Raw genomic sequence first — 26,513 nt, 5'->3', positions numbered from 1 at the left:
CATAATAATCGTTGCTGCCCTTCTATGGCTTTACAGGAAAAAAATATTACATTGTTTATTTTTCCATCCAGCATCTCAAGCAAATCTAGAGCTGGAACATCTGCGAGCTTTCACCCTTTTGACATCAAATTGAAACACTGCTTGGGAAATAACTCATAGTCCACAGGCATAACTCCCTCATGCCCAATAAAAGAAAACAACCAAATAAATCTCACATCACACTGGCTGTGCCCTTAACTGATGCCATGCAGGAAACCAGCCCTACGAGCCCTAACAGAACAGCACAAGATGTTACACCATTAAGTTTTCATATATAAGATCTGCAAGGCTCTACTGTTGACCAAAAACATGCAAAGCTCTGTTCTTAATATCGTTTAGTCTGTAGGTTGTCTGAAAAGTACAAGATTAGCCTTGAAACAAACACAATAAAGCCAGCACTTTGTTTCTGAGAGATCCTGTATCAAGCAAACAAAAACACCTCTTGCGACAACACAGTGTTCAGTGACAGGTAGCATCCTCTTGAGAATATTCTAATTCATGTAACACATAAAGGAAATGGAATTATCTGTACTGCTAAATTAGATAACAATGCATATTAAATGGGTTAAACAAGCCACAGAATATATCAACATCCCTCTATTTGGATCAGCTGCAGAGTAGAGCAAGTAGAGATGCTGACATAGTTTGCAGTAAATGCAAAACATCCCCATGGCCCGATGACCCCAAAACCATTTCCTCTAAATGGATTGCTTCGCAAACAAGCTTTGTGATCCTGTATCATCCCATATACTTCACATGCTTCCTTAAAAAAAACATAACATAAGCCTATATTTTATCACTCTTCTTTGAAAATGTTACCTGAACGTTAGACATGTTTGGTGTGGGTTTATTTGTCCTTTACATTTGGACAAAGCTTTAATTTTTTGATCATCAGAAGTATAACATCACATAACCACTAAAACACAGCTGCCCTCAATTATTGAGTAGATACACATATTACCCAAATAACATGAGGTTAAAAAAAAACAATGCTATAATTCTCTCAGGGTGTGAGGTTTTGAAATTGTGGGCACAAGTTTAACAGTTTGTTCATAAATACTATAACATCAGCCATATAAACACTATTCTCACCATTACCACCATCATCACCATGCTAATCATATGCCTTTTCATTTTCAGAGTCATCCTCATAATCAGTATTGGTGATAAGAGATCATTCAGTGTCATCCCCACCACCCACCAACATAATCACCAAATAGGGTCTCCCCAAAACTCACCGCTATGCGCGTAGAAATCTTCTGCTCCCCCTCTGAGACCTTTGGCTCTCCGTTGGATCTGCTGTACTCTGGAGGTTGTTGGTTCGATCCCCGGCTGCCCTTTGTCTTTCGGTTTCCGGGCCCTTGCTGGACTATGTTGAGAAGGTGAAGCGTACTCTCGTGCTCCCGGTCCGATCTCTCGGCCTGGCCCCTTTGATAGCGGTTCTTGCAGATGGAGTGATGCCTTCTGCACAGCTCTATGCGGGCGCGCAAACGTTCCACGATGGCGTTGTGCAGCTGTGGCACCGCGGAGCCCCTGGAGGTGGCTGCCACCGGCCCGTTGCCGACCCCATCGGGCATAGTTCCTAAACCGACACCCAACATGGGTACGAATGCTCCTGCAGCAGATTGAGCGGGGGTCGCTTCTCCCATGCCCGCAGGTCCCCGGCAGGTTAATGAAGACTGGGGTCCACTGAGCCTCTAATGGACCACAGTATGGACATGGAAGAAAACAAGACGTGGGGACTCAGCTATGATCCAATGTGGAAAAAACGCAAGAGTATAAGCGCAAAGTCACTTGAGGAAAAAGAGACACTGTAGCAATTTGTTGAAAGATCGGCTGCACGATTATCTCGTAAAACTGCGCTCAACAAAACGACTTTGAACACTTGGCTTTAAAGTACGATGCAGTCAGTGTCAACCCGTTCTATTTTCCACAGAGGCATTGCAAAGTCCCGGTGTTACAGAATTTTATTAGTGATTTCTTCCTCGGGGGTGTTACTGTGTCAGCTTATAATTAAAACACAAATGATTTACGCACATAAGAGGCTCATGGATTCACAGCTGGAACGAATCTGCTCTTGCTTAACGACTCGACCTCTGCTCACAGATAAATTATATTCAGTATGAATCCCTTGGTTGATTCAAAACCATAGCACGCACAACTTCACTTTCACCAATTGGTACAACCCTGGCCCCCTTTCAGCTTACTTTATCTCAAACGTAGCATACTTAATAAATAGTCAAACGATAGGGAGACTGCGGAACAGAAATTCAAAGTAAACGATGTCTCGTCAGAATAAGACAATCTACTAACAAACAAAATCCACTAAACTTCAAGACTCACGGCATTTTGTTTGGAAATATTCCTTTCTTTTTAGGTCCCTCTGTGTCCAGGATCTGGTTGCAAATTACAAGTCACAAAACCGCGCAGCCAAAACGCAGGGGGCCGTTGCATAAACCGATTGAGATCCGTCTCAAATAGTCCATTGACAATCGTTTGTCCGTGTGGTGCACCGAGGCAATAGCGGAGCAACACAGACCCTCATTGTATGAACATTCCTCTCTTGACATGATCGACTCATCAGTGGAGCCGGGTCCACATGCACACTCTAGTGGAGTTAAGGGGGAACTGTCCTGCAAGGCAGGGACCGGGACAGCAGAGGGAAGTCTCGTTATAGCTTTGTAAACATTATAAGACCCTGATGCTGCATTTGCAGATAGAAGTAGCTGGTGACGTACTGGCAAATTAAATTGACTTGACAGGTGTTATTGCGCTGGTGATTGAGACCTCATTGTATAAATGGAGCATGCAATCACCGGCTTAACATTAAATCAAGGTAGATTTTAGTGTGAACTGACGAAGAAGTTCACAAAGACAAGTCAAAGCCAATTAGAGTGAATAAGCAAACTAAATTAACAAATTAACCACTTACACCATCTGATTGGCTCCTGTAGCTCAGGTGGCTGCAGATTTCCCCACCTATACTGGATGCCAGTGTGCTGACAGGTTTACTAACAGGCAACTCTGACACACTTAGGTAGACGGGATGCATGTTTCTGTGAAGCAGGAGGAAACAGAAACACCCAGAGGAAAACCACAAAACCAGGAGACGACATGTGCCCACATTAGTGGAAATCACCACAGTGGAAAACGTAACACTTGCCTCATCGCCATTTGAAAAATATAATAAAACAATGATGGATCAAAAGAGTACAGGGCAGGATTTCCAGGGCAGGGCTGCTTTGACAGTGGTCACCAACCAGTTGACTTTGTTAAGAGATTGTCCCATAACGGCAAACTCAGACCACCTTTTTGGAGTGTGAGGATCATGACAGGTCTTCCTGGTTGCAGACATCCTTTGAAGGCCTGAGGTTATCATTGCTATGAATACGTGGGGAAGCAAATGTTAAGAGATGCCCAAACAACAGAACGGTGACGTTGAACATGTATGTTTTTTCACAAGTCCTTTGGGAATTTCAAGGCCTATTTCGCTTCATGCTTCATGATATTTTTGCTTATCGGTAGGGATTTAAGGAAATTTAACTGTAAAATTGTTGCAAAGCTTTAGGTATATAACTGGTACACACAATCTCTGAATTTTGCAAAAACACAGTTGTACAGTATTGTGCATCTTGAATTGCCACATACATATTACACATGGCAAACAAATTTTGAAATGATATCCTTGCATGTTGAAAGAACTGTTGAATTAATCTTCCCTGCTTTCCATGCAGCGACTAATACATGAAGGACCCATGCTGGCCAGGCAAGAACTTCCATCAGTGTCACGGTTATTCAGGAGAAAGAGGTTTAATTGTAACAGGTGAAGAAATGGAGGAAAGGAATATTTCAACAACCTGTCATTGAAGTCCTGGTTGAATAATCATCCAATTAATGATTTATATCCTTATTATGGGAAATGACGTACTAGCTATTAGCTTTTAACAATCAGTATTTTAAAAGGGTAGTAGAGACTCTAGGAAAGACTTCTTTTAAATGAGTATTTTTATAAATATTTTTATTATTATATATACACATTTAAATTGAAATTTCCAGTTTAGGTTAAAATGCCATTTTGGTTAAATTATAGTGGAAGCCATAAAGATTTTTATTAGTTATAAAGATTGAATGATTATGAAAACTGAATCTACTTAAACAGTTGTTTTTCGTTTTTTTTGTTTTTATATATAAACATGACTGATGCACCTGCTTCCCTACACAACAGGGGGCAGCAGACAATGGAACAGAGAAATTCACTACCATAGTAAACAAGTGGGGGGAGATGTTGGTTCATATTTAAAGAGGAAGTTTAACACCAAACTTTCACTTCTTGATTTATTCTATGTTCAGAGTTTAATCCTACCACTATACAGGAATAACAAAATCTTGTATTCTTGCAAATCCCAAATTAACTGTACCACATTACCATCACACTGGCATCGTTTGTCATATTGCTTCACAAAAATCAAGACAATTTGCATACATCAATGTTAGTAGAGAGGTTTTCTTTTTCTTTTCTTTTTTTTTACAATTATCACCTCTAAAACACACAATAAATTAATAAATTAACAAACGAGCAATCTGCAAATGCATTACAGTAGTAGCAATAACAGTGGTTAAAAAAAAAAAAAAAAAAAAATAGATCTTCACTAGTACAGTACGTCAACCCAGTGACAGTCTGACAGTAGATCTGAGCAGTGTTTTCAATCTGGCCCAGTCAGGCTGTCACTTAACATACTACAACTCACAATTTACCACAACACATACACAGCTCTTCTGCTTACAGCGGTTCTCTCTAGATAATAAATTACACATCCATTTCACTTCAGAAGCTGACAGGGAGACAGGCCTTTCTTCAGTCTTTTTCTTTCCTCTTTTGCTCTACCTCATTGTGAATCACAGTTCACCCAGGAAGGGCTTTGCCAGTGCAACTCAAACTGCCAGCCTCCCCATTTCATGTACATATAATAAAAAGTCAATTTGGGAATTTACAAAGGAATAAAATACATGTTGTAGCAAACTTAGCTTAATTTAGTCCGACCCCACTCTTATGAATGTCACTTGCTTACACGTGAGTAAAAAATAATGATAAAAAATATAAAAAGCAGTAAAAATGGTAGAAAAAACATCAAGAAGTAAATCTTAGTGAAATCAATAATACCATCTAGAACTGCAAGGCCACACTATTTATATTAAGATCATCATCCTTCAGTGGTTCCAGCCCACAGTGAAATACTGGACTTAAGTTGAACTAGAAACTAATCACTCAGTTTTCCTAAATACAATATGGCTCTTCCTCAAATAATGGAGCAAATTAGATTTCTCCAAGACAAAATTTAGTCTAAACTGAAATTAAACAAAAAGAGCAGTTTAAGAAATTAGGAAAACTTTCCTAAGCTATTCCTCAGCTATTTAAGTGATTCTAATCACAGGCAATACTTCATTGTGGCAGTGCACCTTAAAAAGCACTATGTTACATTATTGTATTGCACTTTTTGTCTCAGACAAGTGCATCAAAATTCTAAGAGTCAACAAGATGTGCTGCAAATATGTCATTCTAATAATTTACATACAGGAAACAACTACCTTTCAGAGACATAGCTGTAGTGTATGGCATATCAAAGACTGAGAACATAAATTGCTGAATTCTGGAAAACATAAATATGCAATTCTCGTTCTGCTTAGCTTGTATTAATGGAGGGAATAATCTGAACTCCTTAGAAAGTACACTTCCTGCTTTGTTTTCTACCCTATTCTCTCAGTTAGTGCACATTTATAATGAAATATTTTAAAATATTACCTGAAGTAATTTGACCACTGAAGTCAGACCAACAAAGACACAAAAACATCTTGCTTTTCTTGTCTTCATCTTGTACATTACTCACTTTGTACCTGCATTTTAAAAAGAAACTGGCCCGCCATCAAGCATGACAGCTTGGAAACCGAGTTTGGGCTCCTTAATTAAAACCGAGACAACAGTCATACACAGACATTATTAAGGCTTCTGACATGGACCTTTACGTATGTCGTGGGCTGTATTTTTCCTTCTCCTCTTACCAGACATGCACTACTAAGCTGAAATGATTGCCCGCAGTGAAAATAATCTCTTCACGGTTTCTGCAAGACTCAGCACAAATGAGAGATTGAAGTAAGGAGGGAGAGTCTGCCTGCATGCCAAAATTGGAGTGCGTCTTGGCATTCCTGAGACCAGTAGGCATACACTCACGGTATATTAATATGGTTATCGATTAGTACGCCTCTGCTGCCATTTTAATTGGCAGCAATTGGATAAATTATGTGCTGATTAAAAAAAAAAAAGAAAAGAAAAAAAAAGTACTTGACTGGTGCAGGGGGTAGGGCATCTTCAATGGAACAGTTCATAAATAATGGATTGAGGAGTAAGGATGTTTTTCATACACAGCATCAGTTGTTCATACACTGTAATAACAGTCTGCATGAAGAGCTTTGGCAGGGTGCGGTCACCTATATCACCTGATATCCTGCAGGTTAGCAGTGCACTGCAGTAATAATCATAACAGAGAACAGGCATTAGATAGGTTATGGCTTTTTGTCTTAAACGAGCTCAACCATTATTTATATTAGTGAGAGAAACATAATACCAGTGATGCTTGACTTAAGATTAGAATTCTGTTTTTGTCATTTTTCACTGTCAGGACTTGACTCCCTTTGCAGGTTCAGACTGACGCACATCTGTCCACTCCTGCATGGTGCTTTGCAGTGCCTGGGTCTTCTCCTTGTCAACTTGCACGTAGTCCACCTTCTCATCAGAGGTCACAGAGGATGTAGAAGGCTGCAGAATGATAAATAAAGCAGGATTGAGATGCTGGCCTGAGGGTGAACTACATTACAGGAGATCTTAAAAAAACAAAAAAACAAATGCGGTCACAAATTAAAAGTTTACAAAATAATCTGTTTACTTTTCTGTGTGGGCTGGGTGACCCAGACTGAAAATCTAGGGCTAGGTAGTCCACGTTGCCACACTTCCTAGGGGCTGGGCTGCTGGTGCCACTCACAGCTGGAGAGGTAGATGCTGGGTTCTGCTAATGGGACACAGGAGGGAGGTTTCACTCACACAGGGTGCAGTGAGTAAGTGTGGCATGCAGATAGTTGATCATTAAAACAAAGAACACAATGTCATGTCCTGATCTCCCCTCCAGCTACTGGGACTCACCATAGCCACATAATTCTCCTCACTGTCTGCAGAGTCAGTGCTGGTGATGCTTTGTGTAGAGATGGGTCGACAGTGCTGGGAAGACATGGAGTTCATAGCAGGCCTGCAGCAAAGCAGACAGTTCTGTGAGTGTTTCTACCTTTTACCCTCAAGCAGAAACAAGATTCTGCACCAATCTGTACCATCACACTAAGAGTGTGTGTCAGAGAGCCTTTTGTAACTTCCTCTGAATGACTGATATGAGACTCACATTGGACGTGTCCAGGACATGGTGACTGGGCTCTTAAATGGCAGCTCATCAATGATCCCATTGTTCTTCAAATCAAGAGGTGTTGGCTTTGCTGTGGAAAATAAAAGCAGTGACTGTCAACAAAAATCATTATCTACATTTAAAAAAAAAAAAAAAAAAAAAAAAAAAAAAAAAAAAAAAAAAAGACAAAGCAGAGCTCATTTAAAAACAAACAACAAAAAAAAGCCCTTACTTGTAGATCAGTAAGAAGTTTACAGTCAAAAACTTACACTTCCTGTTAGGTTTGAGGTTGCGGTTGATAGGCGGTGGTGTGACATCACTGAGACGGCTTGGTCTGTGACAAAGAGAGGCGCTGCTTCCCTTACGGGCAGGTAATGTTGCAGAGAATCCTGGGAAATCAAAGTGATGTGGCCCAGGGCTCATAGGGATGTAGATATTCTTAGGACTGTCAGATTGGGCAGCACTGAGTGGCGAGGAGCCAGGATTCATGGGCACATAGTTGTCATCTGAGTTGCCACTGTCTGAGCGAGTCAGAGGGGCTTTGGATCTCTGGTGTCATAAGAGACAAAGAGCACACAACACTCTGGACTCAATACTGTAGAAATACTGCAATACTCAATTAGTTTAAATACACTAGAAATGCATTTGAGATCCCAGCACGTTATGATTTCATGCTGACAGTATCCATTTGTGGAGAGAGCGCAGTAGTAGTGAGACAGAAGCTCACCAGGTAGGAGCTGAAACCATCATTGACGGACTCCACAGACTGGCCTGAGTTGTTGAAATGAATAGGACTGTGATGGATGTTAGTTTCAAAGGAGGAGCCTGTGGAAAGAGGCAAGGAGATAAATCAATATTTACTACTCCCTTAGACTCCAAAAGAAAAGTAAAATGCCAAACCTAGAATGCATTAGTCAGTAAACTGCAACAGTTGCAGATTTAAACAAAAAAAGCCTGTTATTTAAAGAAATAAACTTATGTTCCTGATTAAACAAACGGAACATGGGTGACATTTACGGTAATTAAATGCTTCACTGCGTTATAATTATTCACCCGCAGCACAGGTGTAGGAAACAGCCTGTAGCCTCACTAATGGGGGTCACAGGCCAAATCATGCCTGTGACATGAAAGACCTGAGCGTGGACTTGCGTGCTGTGTTGCCCCATTTGCCACCAAAAACCCAATGCATTGTGACTGCAAGTCTTATATTTATTGCTTAGCAGCCTGGAACGAGGCATTCTGGAGTATGGCTTGAATTTTAATAATATCTCAAAAGAACAGTAGCCTGGCCCTTTTGTTTCTGCTCAGCTGCTAACATTAAATCAGAAAATGAGAGAGAGAGGAAGAGGGAAAGGGTGAGAGAAAGAAGGAGGAGGAAGAGGAAGTGCAAAGTCAAAGCAAAACCATAACATGATGGATTAAAATCAGACTTGCATTTGAAAACAGGAAACAGGTGAATTGCACATTTCAAAAATATTTGTCTGCATCAACTGAAGCTGTGTAAGCAGTTAGGAGGAACATTATTTGAAATGAAGGTAAAGCATTAATTGCAGTCAGTGTACCTCTGTGCAGCCTGATGTTCTCAACAGCAGGGAGAGTATTCCTTCGTGGGATAACCGACAGTGCTGAAGTCACCTCTCCGTTCTGGCTTCCTAATGACTGGGGACTCCCCCAGTGACCGTCTGACCCCTGGCTTGGTTTAGGGGGTCTGGGGGGAGGAGCACAGGAGGACTCAGAGCTGGAGGGTGTCAAGGCATTGTGATTCTTATCAAATGTCCGGGGAATCTGGTAGAAGGAGCCAGGTGTTGTAGGAAGATCATAGTTATCAGGACGGCTGTTGCTGTTCATGGTGGCAAGGGTGTTGCAGGGGGTCTTGAAGGTGTAAACCTCCTCATTCTCTAGCTCAGACTCCCCCAGACTCCTGTGAACTGGCGACTCAGAGCTGTATCCGCGTGGAAACACGTAACAGGCTTCTTGAGGTGAGTCATCGTGCACTTGTAACTGGTTTTTACCTGGTTTGGGGAGGCTGTAGAAACCATGCAACTGACCCCCCATGCCATTCAGACCGTGGGAAAAGCCATGAGATAGTTTCTGCACTGCAGAGTCGCTACCCAAAAACAGACTGCTTCGAGTTGCCTGGGAGAAACTGGCACTCCTACAGCATAAAGACAGAAGTACACATATAAACATAATAAGTATCTATTGTGCCAACATTCCACTCTATATTGTAAATGCTCCCTCAGTGGCAAACCAATGTGTCATACCTCAATGCAAGCACAGCTCATGTCAACAAATGCTTACGATTTTACTGCAGTTACCAAAATAGTCACTAGATGGCACTGTAGCACTTCAGAGGAAACTAGCTCTACAGGTTTCAGCATACGTTTAAGATACCCCACACTCAAGCATCAGTGCCTGAGCACCATTACACCGAGATAACATAAGCATTCAATTATTGTATTTTTAACATTTCCTTGAAAAACGGGTTTGTTTACATGTTTTCCTCATGATGACAGGAAGTGGGTTTCTATGTTAAGAGGGAGAATGATATGATTTGTCTAGTTTCTCAGCGTCAGTAAAAGACCCTGGGGGACATGCCTCATTTATTCTGACTCCTTTGTAGGGCTTGACCTTGAATGCTGGAGCAACCCTACAACTTAGACCTTTCTAGCCAGTTAGCTGAGCAATGGCCCAATTTGGCCAATTAAAAAACAAGATATCCTTAATTTATCATTTCTCTGTGTCTACACTAATGCTCTAATGGCTAATGATTTTAAAACATGTGTTTACCTCCCTACAGGTTACTAATGGTTAAGTCCAATATTGATTATTATTGACATAAGATTTAGCTTTCTCCGACTAAATTTTTTGTTGTTTTAAATGAATTCGTTTTTCCCTATTCTCAATAATTTTGTTCATCACTATGCTGTCCGTCACAGTGACTCCACAGGGATTTTTGCATCGATGAATTCTACTGGTCATCAGACCAGGTCCAGTCTGACGTGAGTCCTAACCCACCACCAGATGCTGGTCTTAATTAGCAGACCCACCAAGCAGAGGCAAGTGAGGGACTGACAGAAACATCTGCATAAATCTGATGAGATGGATTATGGGGTTTGATCTCCTGGGTTTCCAAGAGGTCCAACACAGCAGATTTATGTGCAAATCGTGTGGCTGAGAGGGCAGTTCCACCCTGTGTGAGTCTAAACCTATGAGAGTGATGAATTACAGCCTAAACCTCATTGATCATCTGCTGTGCAGGGTATCTGCTGAATGGCATCATTATTAAAGCTGCATTTTGATTCTTGGAAGCAGGCATGATGGCAGCAGGATGTGAGGTGAATGTTAATGGAAAACTCAGGAGCGCATTTAATACAAACCCATCATATTTTCCATCATAATTTCTTAAAATACCATAAATACAGTAAATATAAAATACTTTCAGCTTTTAGCCACTGGATTTAGAGCTACTTACTACACTATTGCTTATTTTAAACTAGTTAGCTGAAAATATTTAACTAATATTATAATAATAAGATTCTAAATTATTTAAAAACATCTAATCAAAATAATAGTTAAATATGTTTGGTCAATGTAGACCTTAGTGATTTCTAAGCTGAGGAAGCACCATAAACCTGTATGTTGACCTGCATTAACAGATGACAAAAAAACTGACACAGGGCGTCTAAGGGTTGTGACCTTTACCGTGTACTCTCTGTCTTCCTGCTCATGCACTGGTGGAGGAGGAGGTAGTCCTGGGGTGCACTGTTGGACAGGGAGCTGTGGTGTGTGTGGCGCATAGGTACATCAAAGGTGAAGAGCACTGGCTGGCTGGAGTGGATGGGAGCAGAAGACTTGCGTTCTCCTGTCAGAGGTGTCATGGTGCTGGTGACATCTGCTCCGACAGATCGGGGCATTTGGTGTAACCTGCCATCTGTAGACATGAGAAATTGGAGTTATCAATTGTTTAACCTAAATACATTTTTCTTAAACCCAGCTTGTATCGAAAATTGAAAAGGAGCTTTCTGCAGGCTCAGCAAGCTGTCAACTAATGATGCCTAAAACTGCTTCAAGTCAAAAGGGCATTGTGTAATTAATTTGAGGGTTTTAAGCCTTTACATGACCCTGACTTCCATGGAGTCTGGGATTTAGTTGCTTTCTGTCTGTTCTCTAATCAATAGAGGAGGAGGGATCCATCTCAAGGGAAGAGACAAAAAAGGCACATTTTGCTTTTTTGAACTGGAAAATGTAAGCGGTTCAACAGCGCGTGATTCTTTTTGACCCAGGTCAATGTGGTGTTTGATTTTACTGAGCTGACCATTGTTTTGTTTTTTTAAATGCAGGCCTGTGTGAACAACATGGTCTTACTTATTGCATTGGTGTGATATCCCTAATATCTGAATTGTAAGACAACAAAGAAAAGGCAAATCTGAGAAAGGGGTTACTGCAAATAGACTGGGCAAAAGGCCAAAATGAGGAGGCACACACTGAGCTGTAGGAGTAGGGAGTGGGCGGCCCACTGATCCATCGACCCATGGTGCTGTGTACAACACTAGCCCATAAAGAGAAAAATTCATTGTTCACTCAAACTAATTTCCCTCTGTCAAAACAGTAAATTTAAAGGTTTAACATCAGCATATTTAGGAAGGAATAGGATACGCTGTAGCTGCAAATAATGAGTGTTTTTTTAATTTATTATATTCTAATATTTTTAGAAAGATTAAACTGGAGGAAACAATGAATCTGGTCAATTTAGAAAGTCAGATGATTTCTGCCATTAGCTGTAAAAGACTGATTTACTATCATCCATTATCTAAACTGATTAGGCTCCCATTCAAATTGCATCTGAAAAATACCTCACTACTTTCCAAAGAGACATCCATGCACATTTTCCCTGTCTTGCACCACTCCCTGCCTCATCCATGCACATTTTCCCTGTCTTGCACCACTCCCTGCCTTTGTCAGACCTTTACAAAGCACGCTATGCATCAAACTGGCCTTTAAGAAGAGGGCAATGTTTTGTGAGTCATGATGTGAGCAGACCATACAGAATGCCCACAGTCACTGTGAAAAAGAGAAAACACAAATGTGGTGTATGAGCATGTGTGTATGCATGTGCGGTGGTTTTGAGGGGTGGATGTATTCTAGAGCCCAGCTAGCTGAATGAGGTCACATCCATGCCCGGGGGAAAAGCCCTGTGCTGTGGGGTTGCCAGGCCGGTGGACATCAGTGAGATGCCGAGGCTCACAGCCACACAGGCAGGGACTCCCCCCAGTGATCCTCAATTACACCATTGTTCTGAGAGATTCCACTCTCCCAAAGCTGGTAAGGCATCATCTCCTTTCTCTACAAAAAGCTTTGAAAAAGCTTTCATCCAGTGTGGTGAGTACTAGGCACCACTAACATGGGTAGATATATTGATTTGTCATAGAAAGACCGTTCCTCCCCCCAGAGTGGAAAGCTACATGGAAAACAGAAAAAAAAAACTCTAGTAGTCTTAATGACTCAAATTCTGAGGAGATAAACATTCTAAAGCAAAATATAATCTTATTTAATCTTCTTGGAGTGTGAGAGCACAAGATAATGCTCTTCTATGCTGCCTTAATGATTTTCATCAACTGGGGCACATGACTGTCAGAATCAGAACAAGATAAAAGACAACTGGTCCAGCTGTCTGATGGAAAAGCCTTCATGGCTCATCACTGACACTAATGGGTCTGATGATGTATTTTACCACTGGGATGCAGTTCCATCAAGTCAGTCGAACCACAACACAGAAATAGAAAAAAAGAAAACACTGAAACCTTCCCACAGGTGCTTCCAGTGATATTCCCTCCACTAGCTAATGCACAGTGACACTCGATGTAAGGTGGTGAAATTCTTATTAACCAAAGTGAGAGGCTATTTTTTATACATAAAAAAATAAATAAATAAATATAAAAATTACAAAAATAAAACTCAGAGTTATGATCCTGTTGTAGTTACTAGAAACATCAAACAAAGTTAAGAGATCAAGAGTTCTTCCCACGACATTCCTCAGCCTGAAACATTAGAAACATCTTTCAGCAATGCACTGAAAGAGCCTTGTGGCTGGTGAACGACTTATGGATATTCTGGGTCAAAGTGCTCCTAAGTTCATGAGCAATTTTCCAATTATGCTCTATAATATATCACCTACTGTCTCATCTGCTCTGTGGCTATAATCTAATAGAAGCTGGCTGCTGATCTCAGGGGGCCAAAATTAGAACCTTGCTAGATCACTAAGGACAAGAAGGTCTTTGTAGGGGGCTCATTTCCTACCAGTCAAGCCAGAATTAGAGAAGGACATATGATAATCTAATCTGAAATGAGATATAAAAATAGAAAATACCACTGACCTATTGAATTAAAGGGTGCCTGACGGAAACACGAAGGAAGAGGAAGCATTTGAATTTACTCAACGCAGCAGTTTCCATGTTTTTCATCAGAACTGCAATCCAACCACAAACAATGCACAAAAGAAGATTTAAAAAAATAAATAAATAAAAAATTACAAGCTGTCCACCTGCCTTCATTTTATGTTCTGGAAGAATTCAATTTCATTAATGGCTTTATAAGAGATTGCATTTATAAAATACAGCTTCAGGGCTTAGACATAAACGTCAGAAATGTCAATGCTCTGGGAAACAGGGAAGGCCATCTCGTGGGACAAAGGTCAGGCAATTGGATCGATTCGCTCACAGGTCCTTTCGACACTGTGCCCTTGAAAAAGGGCATCTATGTGAAGGAAAGTCAACCTGAAGTTAGTTCTCTTTTCGGTGTTAATCCAATTGATACAATCCTATTGATACATTACATTATTTGTTTTGCTGTAAGAATCTGCCAGACCAGGTTATAAAACAGCAACACAGTGTCCCAGAAGGCCGTGCAGTGGGGTCCATTTGCATGTGCTGTTAGCAAGGGGTTGAGAGCTTCCCACGAGACAAATATAACAGTATAGAAGGGAATGCTACTGTAGCTGCAGAAGAGATGGGCTAGGCAGACACTGAGGAGAGCTGTTAAAACTGGGGGAGCGTGATGGTTCACGCTCAGAGGGAAAATGGAGTCCTTGCTCTGCTGGTTGTTCACTTCAGACTAAAGTGACACGGCTGTTTCATTCTCCCCTGAAAACTCCGAAGAGTATTAAGCAGAGCAGACACACAGGCGCATTCCCTGATCACATTACTTCCCTGTGCCTGCTCGCCGCACAGCATCATGTGAGCACCACCCATCGACCACACTGCAACATCAATTTGCCTCAAAACAGTGGACTGATCAATCACCAAAAAAATGCTAAGGCTTGATGGGGCCAACGCATACAGAGTTTGGCTGAACCTAAGAAGGAAGTTTATTTTCAGATCTTTTAATTTTTGCATGGGAAAGGGGAGATAAATACTGTAACTATAAAAACAGTAGGGTGAGCAAGGATGAAAAGCTGAAACCACTTCTGATGAAGTTAACAGTCTTGCTTTTCATTCTGGCTTCCAAAAATAAATAAATAAATTTAAAAAAAATGCAAGGCTAGCTAAAATGGCTTTGCAGTTGCCTGCATCCAACAAACACAAAAACAAAAAGATAATTTGTTTTGACAATACAAAGGATTACACAATGGGAACAAGCTTTGGAGTGAAAACACAGAAGTCATGATAAATAAATGCAGAACGTGATACTTGTGTACACTTTCCTTTATAATCTCCACTACACAGTAGTAAAACCCTTGGGATGCTTTATATACTGTTATCATTCTTACAAACCTGGTCAACTGGTAACAGTAAGCTGAGTAGAAATCTTTAGAAGGATTTTGATTTGTGCAGACAGACAACCATGCTATCTGCAAACAGCTGCCCACAAACGTCTTTGCCTGTAAACCATTACACAAATTACCTACACATTCTGTGTACAAAGAAGGCATCTTTGGAAGTACACTTACCTGTGCTAAAACTATCAGTCCAGCAATTAGAGTGAATGTACTGTAGCGTGACAGAAGAGGTAGAGCCATCTCCACAACAGGGAGATTATACTCAAAATAGCTGATTACAAGATGAGGACAGGTTTAAATATGTAGCTACTTCAGCTGAATTGCACATAAACAGTTGGTCAAAGAAAATATCCAATTCCAAAACAGTCCATTTGCAGTTTCCATGTGACTGCAGGCTGAGTGTTAGTTGCCATTAGAGTGATTGGCTTGCCACAGGCAGTTACTAAACAAGTCATTTTAACAACTGAGCTGTTGCCAAACTAAAGATGAAAAAATACATTTAGTTATATACATATACATACACACACACACCGCTATTCTAGGATGAACATGGTCTAAATGGGGGAAGACCGTAACCCAGTTAGAAGTATTCCGTAAAATCAAAGTATCTTCTATCAGGGACACTGAATTCTAAGAATTTCACTTATTACTACTAATTACTGATATTTTGCAGCCATTTGGATTTTTGGGTTTCTCACATTTAGAAACAAATATTTTGTCACAGACACAGAAAAGTCCATTTAAACTGACCTTTTAAAAAAAATAAAAATAGATACAGCTACTGTCAAAGAGGAAAAAAACAAAAACAAACAGTGACCACAGATTTACTATCTACCATCATGTGGGTTCCTCTTAAGACTCAACACTGAGAACAAATCTCTCATTCTCTTGTATGAATGGGGAAGTGTAGAGGAGATTACTATGTTTCCTCAACGGCAACATATTCACTATTTTAAAAATTTCAGTTGGCAAAGTCCCAATCATCACAAAGCTATAGACTATTTTCACCAAGACACATTTTAAGCCATAATGAGATGGACAGCTGTAGTAGTCAAATCACTGACTTTGACAAGAACTACTGAAGCTGTTGATGGAAATGCTCATTTGGTAGCCATTAATTTTTCCATTTCACAACATCTTATGGGGAACAGACTTGTTTTTCGAGGGGCAGGCTGGGAAACAGACAAATGAAGAGGAGGAAAACAAAACAGAGTGGGAGTTATTTTTTTACATGAGACTGAACGAACAAAAAAAAAAAAAAAAAAAGAAGAGTGCTGACAAGTGAAAACCTCTTCCCTTAGTTGAGATTATGCTGGTCTCAGAGTTCAAACAGCTGGGAGAGAGCAAAACAAAGCCCATGATTGACGAGATGATGTTCCACTCATTAGATTGTGCATGGGGATGGGTCTTCTTCAGTGCAGACATACGCCACACACCCAGCCATCAGGATCGGATAACAGTCCTAGCACCCATCAACAGATTGTGAGGAAAAAAGGAGCAATTATGTGCATACATGTCTGTTTCCAATACTAATCCCTACTGCTGTCCAATTTATCTGGTCAAGTGTTGCTTTTAGTTTTCAGCATTTCTTCACAATTAAGAAGAGCTGAAGTCACACAAATCTACTGAGTACTGTAAAATGACTTTTCTGAAGCAAACAAAGCATATCACCAAACACACTCTGCACTTCTTTGAATGTCCTGTAGAAATGATGCAATCCTCCAGAGAATCTCAGCCCTCTTCTCTGAGGGTTTTGATGGTGGGTGTGCACAATGTTCTCAAAATGCAACATTCTCAAGTTTCTGGCATCCAGCAGTCCTTCAGATGCTGCTAGTGGATGCACGGCAGTGACGACAACAGCAAACTGTCCTCAGACAGCTCTTTGGCAGCAGAAACCCGACCTTCCACTGCCATAGAGTTATTTCAACAAAAATCAATGCAGACGAAGGGCACTTTGGGCGGGGGAAAAGGCAGACAAAGCCAAAGGAGAGAGAATGAGTTTGTATTTATATAATACAAACACATAGAGGTTTACTCCTATTTTGTATACTGAACATAGTATGTGTACGCGAGACGTTTGCGCTATAGGTTATTTATTCATTCCTTAAATTCTGTCAAATTATGAAATAATTATTTGGTCATCCTGGTTTCCTAACGGGTCAATTTAGAAAGCTAAGGAAACTTTCGTTCAAGAGTTATGTAACAATACAACTGTCACGTGCTGACCTTGGACAACCTTCTTTAGTGTCTCAAGAGGCAGATCGCTATTGACCGTACAGGCCAGCTAGAGGTCAACCTTGACAAAAATGTAAAAATCAGACCTAGGTGCCGATATAAACTTTTTCCTTTTCTTCCATTTTCTGCACATCCCGTGGGGTGTGGGGCTGCCACAGCAGATCATATGGTCCTGCATGTTGATCTGGCACAGGTTTTGAGACAGGAGCTTCGATGTGTGCTGGGGTTGGGCAGTTTGGAGGATCAGTGTCTTCCACAATGACACTTCAAGATGTCAACCCTATGTTGATAGTTAGCCACTATACCAACTCAGCCACTGCCAACAAGTTCCTTAAGATTAAATACCGAGTAGCAAATCCTAAATGATCTCTTTTACTAAACTTTCAGACTTCTTATTGATACAGCAGCAGAATTGGAGCAACAAATATGTTTTGCACAATAGGTAGCTGCAGGCCAACACTAATAAGAATCTTAAGCATCTTGAGTCCAAGTAACACAGTATATCTGGTTCTATGTGAAAACAAGCATGCTACCTGCACAATTTGGCATTTGTGCCTCTTCGGTTTGCCTTTGCTGGCTTAGGTCATTTCCATAAGAGGAACTAACTTCTCAGTTGTTTTCTTTGTTTTTCCAGCCTTGGTTTGTTTTTTTTCCAGAGAGGGAATTCCCGGTCCGTTAGGTGACACACTGGCTCAGATCTCCATCTGTCTGAAAGGAGGAAAACCCACAACATATCTTTAAGGCTAAAAGATGTTTTAGGACCGTTCTCCTCCGTTAGCTCCAATTACCATGCATATATCCGAGCCACATCATCAAACTATAGTCACAAACACGGAGATAGACAAGGTTCTGTGTCAACTGATAACAACTCAATGTGTTACACAGTTAATGTGTTGCTGCTTTAAAACTATGGCTCAATTCCATTAGCACCACTTTTCACATGCACCATAATCAAGATCAGAGATGTTGTAGAAGGAATATTGATGCATCCAGGAACTTATCTGGCTGTATCAAGCGTGCACTCCTCTCACATACCCCATTTGATTTTCTAACGCCCACATACATTCACAATGATGTCAACTTCAGCATCGCTATATCACATCAGTGCTGTGTAGTTTCTTGACAAGGAATATGACTGTTTTTTGTGAAAATAAAAATGTGTTTGGGAATTTTTATGCAACAGGAAACTGCAACCAAACAATAGTTTTCCTATTGTGCCAAAAAGACAAAAACAACCAGCTCTTCACCAGGCCAGTGTTGATGAAAACAATTTGGAGAAAGTGAGCATGTATTTCCACTGCCACACTGACAACAACCTGATACCACACGTGGGAGCAGGCGGGAGCTATTCACAGGAAGGATGGATCTGCATGAGCAGACTTAAATTATTTCTTGGAAATGCATCTCAAAGACAGTTTGTTTCACATGGATGTTATCTGTTGTGTGGCCAAATCTTTTAAAGTGTACACACACACACACGTTTTATTCTTTGCAGTGCACAAAAGTAAACAATCACCCTCCGCTAGTTGGTCTGTCATTTCTTAGACTCCATTTATGAATGGTCTGATTACGACCTGTAGGTCTTTGACTGCTTCTCTATGTGAATTTCTTTGGGTTTCCAAATACTTAAAGCTTGAAAATACAATTTAAACATTCACAAATGGGAAATTCTATATTTGTAAGAAGATGCCATTGGTTTTCAAAGAAAAAGCTAGCACAAACAGTGGTGCTAAAAATTGCAACGGCTTCACTAAAATAGAGTATGCGAAATGCATCTGTGAACAGAGTTCATGGTTTCTGATAAAGTTTCTGAGAAAAAGGAACTGAGCATTTCAGTGAAAACAAAAGAAGCCTGATGTAATGTTTACACTCGAGAGACTGCAATCACTAATGCAGTCATCATGACATAAACCCTTCAACTCCTCCAACCCACTCTTGCAGCCACACCCAGCTGGCTATAGTCGATGCAGTTGGAGAGTCATAAGAGGACCTCGCCAATTATTGAACTTGGACCACTGGGATACCCACATGATGTAAACATTATTACAATCTCCACAGCTGTTTTTCATTCCACACCTGGACATATTGCACGTTACAAATGATCAACCATGTGTGCAAAAATTAACGTCCACCAGCTGCCAGATGGTGCGAAAACAACAGTGTACAGTAAGTGCAATTTGAATGGGTAGGAACAAAAACATGAGACCATAAGTTTCACCAACCCTGATAAAACATGCACTATACTGAATATACAGTATAGGGTCAATTTCTTTTTAAGTATGGCAGAGATGCACTTGTAGAACCGTCAGATTATGCGAGCTAAAATAACAACTACATGTCACACCCAATAGGTAAAAATTTATACTGGGTACAGAACTCACTCGTGGCTAAAAGGAGAAGAGTCAAGAGGCATTTTTTTTACTACATCACTTTCTTTCATTCTTAGTCATCACTCTTTGCGTGGAGTAGTTTCATTTTTAATGGCAAGATGATGGCAGAGTGTAATTTAGATAATGAAGGCAAAAACATGGCTCAAAGGTGAAAGGACTGCTCTTCTCAGTCCCAGACAGAACGGTTTTACATAGGACCATTACTGCATAAAAATGTTATGATTAGCATGTCTTGTCTCATCAGGCACTGGTAGATTACATTTGATGAAATCTGAGTCTCTTTATCTGCAGCTAACTTTTAAAATGACACATCACAAGATTTTTCGTCTTCTAAATATAAGAAGCACGGACCAGACCTTTTCTTTAGCAAAATAAATGAAGAGAAAAATCAATAACTCTTAGACCTTATGTCCATTTATTTGGCAGGAACGCTCCTATTCCACTCTCTCAAATAACAAAGATGGAAAAAAACAATTGCCAAAGATATCATGTGTCGGGCCCTGCGCTGCTGAATCCTTGTGAAAACTAAGATAGAAGTGGTTCCAAATAACTTGAGGAAACAGCAGGAGAGGTGTTAATGCATTTTGTTTTCATACACTTAAAAATCAGAAAACGTTTTATCAGTTTAGTTTGGTACCAAATACTGTAATACTGCACTGCTTTATTACCAAATTATTTGAAGTATTTCATAAAAAATAAGAACAAAATAAGATAAATAAAATAACCTGAATTAATCTTTAGTCCATTTGAGATGTTTTCGTGTGGTTTTTTAATACTAAAACTACACAATCTGGATAAAAGTGGTAAAAATAGAGATGGACAACAACAACAAGAGTGGCAGTGTGCTAGAGCAGTAAGGATAGGTCAGGCAACTCTACCATGGCTTTCGTCCGACTGGTTGAACCCGCACAGTTGGCAGATGGAGCGCACCCACTTGTTCATCTCCTCTTCAGTCTCGGCTACAAGATAAAAGGTTCGGTCTGAGGTCTTGATGTCAAACACAAAGCTGTCCTGGAACTCCTTCCTCTTAAAGGTCAAGCCAGCATCCACCTGCTCGCAGCAGTGCAGGTCTATGACCCGGATGGGTTTCTTGGAGTGGTCGTTCTTGTAGTACTCGAGGACATCAGGGTCACCACTCATGCGGCCGCTGCGAAGTATAAACCAACGTTTCTTCCATGCCTGGGAAATGAGAATGAAAGGTAAGAACATGACCTCACTACACGCAAAAAGCAGTTACCCTGTGAGCCAGTACAAGCAAATCATAAAACACTTGATGTTCTAAGTGTTAACCTTATATTTCAGAATTAAAATGAAGTTCCTTAAAATAATCAACAATTGCACTGACTCATTTCTTCTGTGTATGTTGCAGAATGTTGCCATAGCAACAAACTTAACAGCTGGACCTGGGTTGTGGTGTAAACTGTTCTTTAAAACAGACTTCAGATAAACTAAGGTCTGCTTACTTGAGCAGGTTACTGAGTTTTAGCATGCGGCTGTGTGTGGTTTGTTGGGGGCTGACGGCGGTGTGGGAGGAGCTGGGGGCAGCAGGTGTTTACTCACTGCCAACGTATTTCCTGTACTGATATCCCTCTGTTAGCTAAGAGAAAGTATTACACCTCCATGGCAACTTAATTACAATACGCTAGGCAAGAAGTGCTGAATAACAATGCGGATGTCATCAAAATCAAGCTACATCTGCGTATGATCATGTCACTGGAGCCGTAGTTTCCTTGAAGAATGTAAATAAATATTTGTAATAACCACATGAAAAGCAGCATAACTTTCCAATAATGCAAGAATTGGGAGGCAAAACTACTGTAGAAAACATGCAATGTAACATGCTGATTTGTCACCAACAACACTATTGTTGTAACTGGAAAGGCACAAAAGAAGAACAGTGGCCTTGACTACAATGGCTCCATACGTTTTCCCAGTGGCAGACTTAAAGGCCTCTCTGTGCTCAGAGACAAAAGAGGAAGACAGACCAGGAAGGGAAAGGGGGAGCAGAGGGAGGTTGAGGCAGCTTTTGGCCATCTGCCAGTGATGCACTTCCGCCAGGCAATGTGTCTCACATGCAGGCTGCTGACACATGGGATCCTGCAGGCCCCTTTTCTCTCCACCAACACAGACAGTGCTGCAAGACTCACTACCTCCATCCACCCCCACAAAAACTTAGAATGACACCATACAGATGTACAGACAGCATCGGTCCTGTGTTTTTTAGTAAGTTCTGCCGCCAACCCATTTGTTTCTACTTTTCCCACTATGTAAAAAAAAAAAAAAAAAAGCTGCTTTGATTAATTACATTCAACTGATCAATCAGTTCCTGTCATCTGGATCATGATTGATATCTGACAAATCCAGATCTTTCTTGTCTCAAGAAGCACGTCTACACTTTCAGAAATTGTTTTTTATTAATTTCTTTCTACATTAGCTGAGAATCTTGTTAAGGAAAGTGGTGGTGAACCAAATGTGGTGATTGAAAAATGTTGTAAACACTGTTGCATAGCAACCAGGGTGCTGAAAAAGAACTTCATTTGGATACAACTGCACCTAAGGACTGAAATGTCAAGGTGGCTTCTTCAGATTTGAGTGTACGGATATAGTCTACGTTGGCAGTTCTGCTCATTTTTCCTCTAAGAAGTAAACATAGCAAAGACAAAGCAGCAACACATCTTGCTTTTTTCCAGGAAGTGCAGATTGTGATCTTATCTTCACCTTGTAACTGTAGTACTCCTGAGGTACTGGGGTATAAGACCTTATTTTATGTTCTGTCAGACTAACGCACTGATGAAAGCTGCATGCTGTAATGGTGTTGATAGTAGAGCAGTGCGTCTGTTTGAATCTCACCGCTAGCCTCTCTCTCTCTCTCTCTCTGGAAGCAAAAAAAATAAAAAAATAAAAAAACGCACCATTCCATTTAACTAAACTGCAATCGCCGTTACGTTTTGTTGCTAATGTAATCATATCATGTTTCAGTCTAGGATTTTGGAAACCATTTTGCGAACTAAAATGCCTGGCAGCCTATAATTGTGAAATAAATGTTTTGGTTTTTTTTTAAATTAATTAATTTTTTATTTATGAATTCTTATGATTGCATTGTCACAGTATAAACAGGGAACGGGTTGAATCAATTACAGCATCACAAACTCCTGAAAAGCCTGACATTAAAGATATGTTAACAGTTAGTAAAAATGCTCCCTGATGTTGCATTTTTTTTTGGTCTAAAATATCAAAGCTCGCAGTATAACATCCAGTTCCCTTTTCTTTCTCTGACCTTATAAGTGTCCTGTGCTCTGTGTGCCTGCCATCCACCACAACACCACCTTGTGACTCATTAAATACATTTCTTTGAAACATAATTGTGTTCCCTACAAACATTTTGTTTTGTAAGTTTGTAGTTTAATTGCAAATTTTAGGAGACAGAGTCGTCCAGCTTCGGTTCATCAGTTGTGTGAAAACTATGTAGGTCATTTCTCACTAAGGGAGGCTACTAGGAATGTTTTGTAAAGTGTGATATATTGGTAAAGGGTGTGGAAAAATAGATTCCAAAGAAGTCAAAAGGGTTACTCTTCAAGTTGTCTTATAAAGAATTTCTTTATTTCACAAAAATAAGTAAAGTCATCACACACCAGGCGAATAATACCATACTTTTTATGCCTTTTTCAGGCTCCACAAGGTTTTTGGTTCAGTGAGAGGTGCATTCAAAGGGAATGGCTATAACTCTTGCAAGCCCCATTTAAATATTATTGCCTTTTCTGGAAAGAGAGAGCATCACTTAATTGAAAACTGGAGCACTGCCCAGTTTCAAGAGGTCACTGTGACCCTGCTGGGTTATTCCTGGCATACTTCAGCAGTGGCCAGCATATTAATCTAAGACAGGCGTTCACAACCACAGAGGGAAGACAACTTATTTAGGAGGGTGTATCATTGCACAAGAAAACACAGAATGAGTATTTCAACAGGAAATGCAATTGCTGCCTATAGCTGTGTCTTATCGAGTGGGTTGATTATCGTTTCTTTCAGACACACTTTCTACTAATGCTTTGACAGAAATCTTGCATAGGAAGTAAAGGAAAATTTCTTAGTTGCTTTAGGTTTCGAATAATCTCTTTCAGCCACACAAACTGGCTGTGCAGCATTTCCTCCCTCTCTCTCATGCACCCTTTCAAATTTGAGCTAAATTCCGTCAAAGTAAATCATAGGGGAAGAGGACACAACAAAATGAGCTACTGCCTGTCCTACAGAGCATGTCTAAGCCCATCGATCACTGTCTAAGCACTGGGAAGTGCTGGCTGACACTGTAAAACTAGGCTGAGCTCTCCGGGCTGTCCAGCTTTACCCTCCCCCTCATGGCTTTGGTTTAAGCTGCATCGCTATTTGAAAAGAAAAAAAAAGGGGGGGCTTGGTTGAGAAACACTGTCCTTGTTAACAACTGGACTAAAACAGTCCACTGGATCACTGCGAGAGTGGTGAACCATGCCACTACTCATACCTTAAATTACACAATGTTAAAGGATTACGTGGCTGTCTGAGCAGTACACTACAAACCACACAGGACGTGGTATCAAGTACGCTGAAGTACTGGTATTCGTTCTTGTACTACCAGTCTTTCCACAGAAGTCAAACAAGGTTCAAGTCTAAGCAGAAAGAAATAAGTAAATAACAGAGATAAATAACAAATTCTACTACCGTATTCTTCAGTTAATGAGAAAACCGTTGAAAGGATTGTAATGTTGGTTAAAAAAAAAAAAAAAAAAAAACACATTTTCTGACAGCACTTGAAGTCTCTAAAATGAAGGGCAACTGGTTGTATATATGTTCCCAGAGCATTTTGTCCCTTCAGTCTTCAATCACCCCACAAAGGCTTGATCTTACCTTGTTCCAACATAGTCTCTTGTCCTGTGCTGATGAGAGCCTGTTACAGTCGGGTGTAAAGGATAACAAATCTATTTTAGATGACTGGGAAGGAAAAACTGCTCAAAACAATCTTTTAGCTAGTTTGTTTCTAAATATAGGATCAAAACAAGTTTCTCTTGCGTATTCCTTTTGTTACTTTGCATGTTGATAAGTAGACATAGTTTGCTCTATTTTAGGCAGATGGCAAAACAATGATACTGTGGGAAAACAAACAAAATTCATACAAAAGCTCTGTCCACACAAATGAAAGGGATACAATTGTCTGGTGTGCTAATAGACATCCAAGGCTTTATACCACATTTTATAAGATAAATGCACAGCAACTGCTGATAACTCACCACAATCATTTACTATATTTGCACATATAATTCAACACTGTGAAAACAAGCCCAGTCTCACATCTTGTAAGCCGACTCACCACTCTGCTGTCCCAGTAGCACAGACCAATCAACTTAAAGATGGTTTTGGTCTAAACAATTATCTAAGGTGTGCCTTGTATAAAAATAGTGTGTGTGTGCGCAGTAGTAGGCTGTGTCAACAGACTGGCTGATAAGCATCAGTCAACATGTTTTTAAATGTGCAAGAGCAAACATCCAAACCCAACATGTATGCTATCCACCTTTAAGGTTAGAGATGTCTTGTTTACCTCTCCTATTAAATCAGGAGAGGAGGAGACAGCAGGTTGTTGTCTTTGACTTTGTGCCCTCTGCTTTACCTGCTGCTGCAGCCGCAGCCACACACACACACACACACAGCAGCTGCACAAACACCAGCTCCATGGAGCCATTGGAGAGCCTTGTGACCACCCTGATTATGTACATTTTCTGACTGTTACCAGCTTTTGGAAAGGTTGTGGCAGGGCAACACACCTTTTATGATGCTAAATACTTGGCTACAGTGGGATGGATGTCAATTCGTTTAATCTGAGTTGTAGCACGTCAGCGTTTGTGCTCGTACGCACATAAAGCACCGTGACAACACCCAAATGCATTGATGCATGGCCAATACTGCTTAACAGGAGTAAAAGGTGAGTTGAGTGGGATCCTATCAGTATTCTCCGAAGTGTCACTGGGAATGGGATAAAGCATGCAGGGAATTAAGAAGGGGAGGGAAAGTGTTTGCAGGGTTTTACTAGTATCCAGTTTCAGCCAATAAGGACTGCCACCAGGCCAAGTTCAATATAAGCGTTCACACATCTGGAAACTCCATGCAGTGTTAAAATACATTGTTCTGTCATTTGTTGATTAAACGGCAATGCCAGAAGTGCAAACACATTACCTTACAGAAGTTTTTAAGTTAGGCTCACCCTTCGGCATATGTTTGGATGCAATCTGTACTTGCAATTGTACTTTCATAAGTAAAGTGCCTGCAGCACTGGTCAGATAGTAGCAGAGGAGCGGAAGCACTACTAATGCTGAAGTTATTTTTTATCTGGACTTATTTTAATAATAAACGCCATTGCAAATGATCACAGGAGACTAAAATCTGCTTATTTCCAAAACATGAAGCAATATTTTTATTCCTTACTTAATTATTGGTTCTAAGTGAAAAAGAAAAGGCATAGTAGCAATCCCACAAAGATGCCTGTAAGGCATTCATGCCACATCCATTCTATGTGGGTGCTGTTAGTGAAGAACAAGTGAGGAATATTTAGCACATCAGTTTTTCATCCCTTCTGGTGTCTGAATAAGGCTAGAATTTATCTTTCCA

General features: G+C 40.4%; 2 protein-coding genes across 3 annotated transcripts in view; both read right to left on the bottom strand.

Moving 5' to 3' along the window:
* Positions 1–2,605, bottom strand: part of zmp:0000001236 (mastermind-like protein 2) — a 33,809-nt gene extending 31,204 nt beyond the window's left edge. The window contains exons 1-2 of the mRNA XM_067508143.1: positions 2,383–2,605; positions 1,278–1,736 (exon numbers count right to left, since the gene is read on the bottom strand). Of these exons, the coding sequence (XP_067364244.1) occupies positions 1,278–1,688 (411 nt within the window). The 5' untranslated portion in view covers positions 1,689–1,736; positions 2,383–2,605. The remainder of the gene's footprint in view (positions 1–1,277; positions 1,737–2,382) is intronic.
* A 2,478-nt stretch (positions 2,606–5,083) lies between these two features.
* The window catches only part of gab2 (GRB2-associated binding protein 2), a 29,576-nt gene continuing 8,146 nt past the window's right edge, over positions 5,084–26,513 (bottom strand). Inside the window, exons 2-10 of one of the 2 annotated variants that reach the window (XM_067507987.1) lie at positions 20,762–21,062; positions 11,187–11,415; positions 9,044–9,636; positions 8,209–8,306; positions 7,751–8,030; positions 7,482–7,572; positions 7,232–7,334; positions 6,978–7,097; positions 5,084–6,850 (exon numbers count right to left, since the gene is read on the bottom strand). In XM_067507987.1, the coding sequence (XP_067364088.1) occupies positions 6,710–6,850; positions 6,978–7,097; positions 7,232–7,334; positions 7,482–7,572; positions 7,751–8,030; positions 8,209–8,306; positions 9,044–9,636; positions 11,187–11,415; positions 20,762–21,062 (1,956 nt within the window). In that variant the 3' untranslated portion in view covers positions 5,084–6,709. Of the gene's footprint in view, positions 6,851–6,977; positions 7,101–7,231; positions 7,335–7,481; positions 7,573–7,750; positions 8,031–8,208; positions 8,307–9,043; positions 9,637–11,186; positions 11,416–20,761; positions 21,063–26,513 lie in introns of both variants that reach the window. The other variant, XM_067507986.1, reaches the window with a different exon arrangement.

Source organism: Channa argus, chromosome 6 (assembly GCF_033026475.1).
Source record: "Channa argus isolate prfri chromosome 6, Channa argus male v1.0, whole genome shotgun sequence".
In the NCBI taxonomy this organism is placed as follows: domain Eukaryota; kingdom Metazoa; phylum Chordata; class Actinopteri; order Anabantiformes; family Channidae; genus Channa; species Channa argus.
This window is presented reverse-complemented; position numbering and strand designations above follow the sequence as displayed.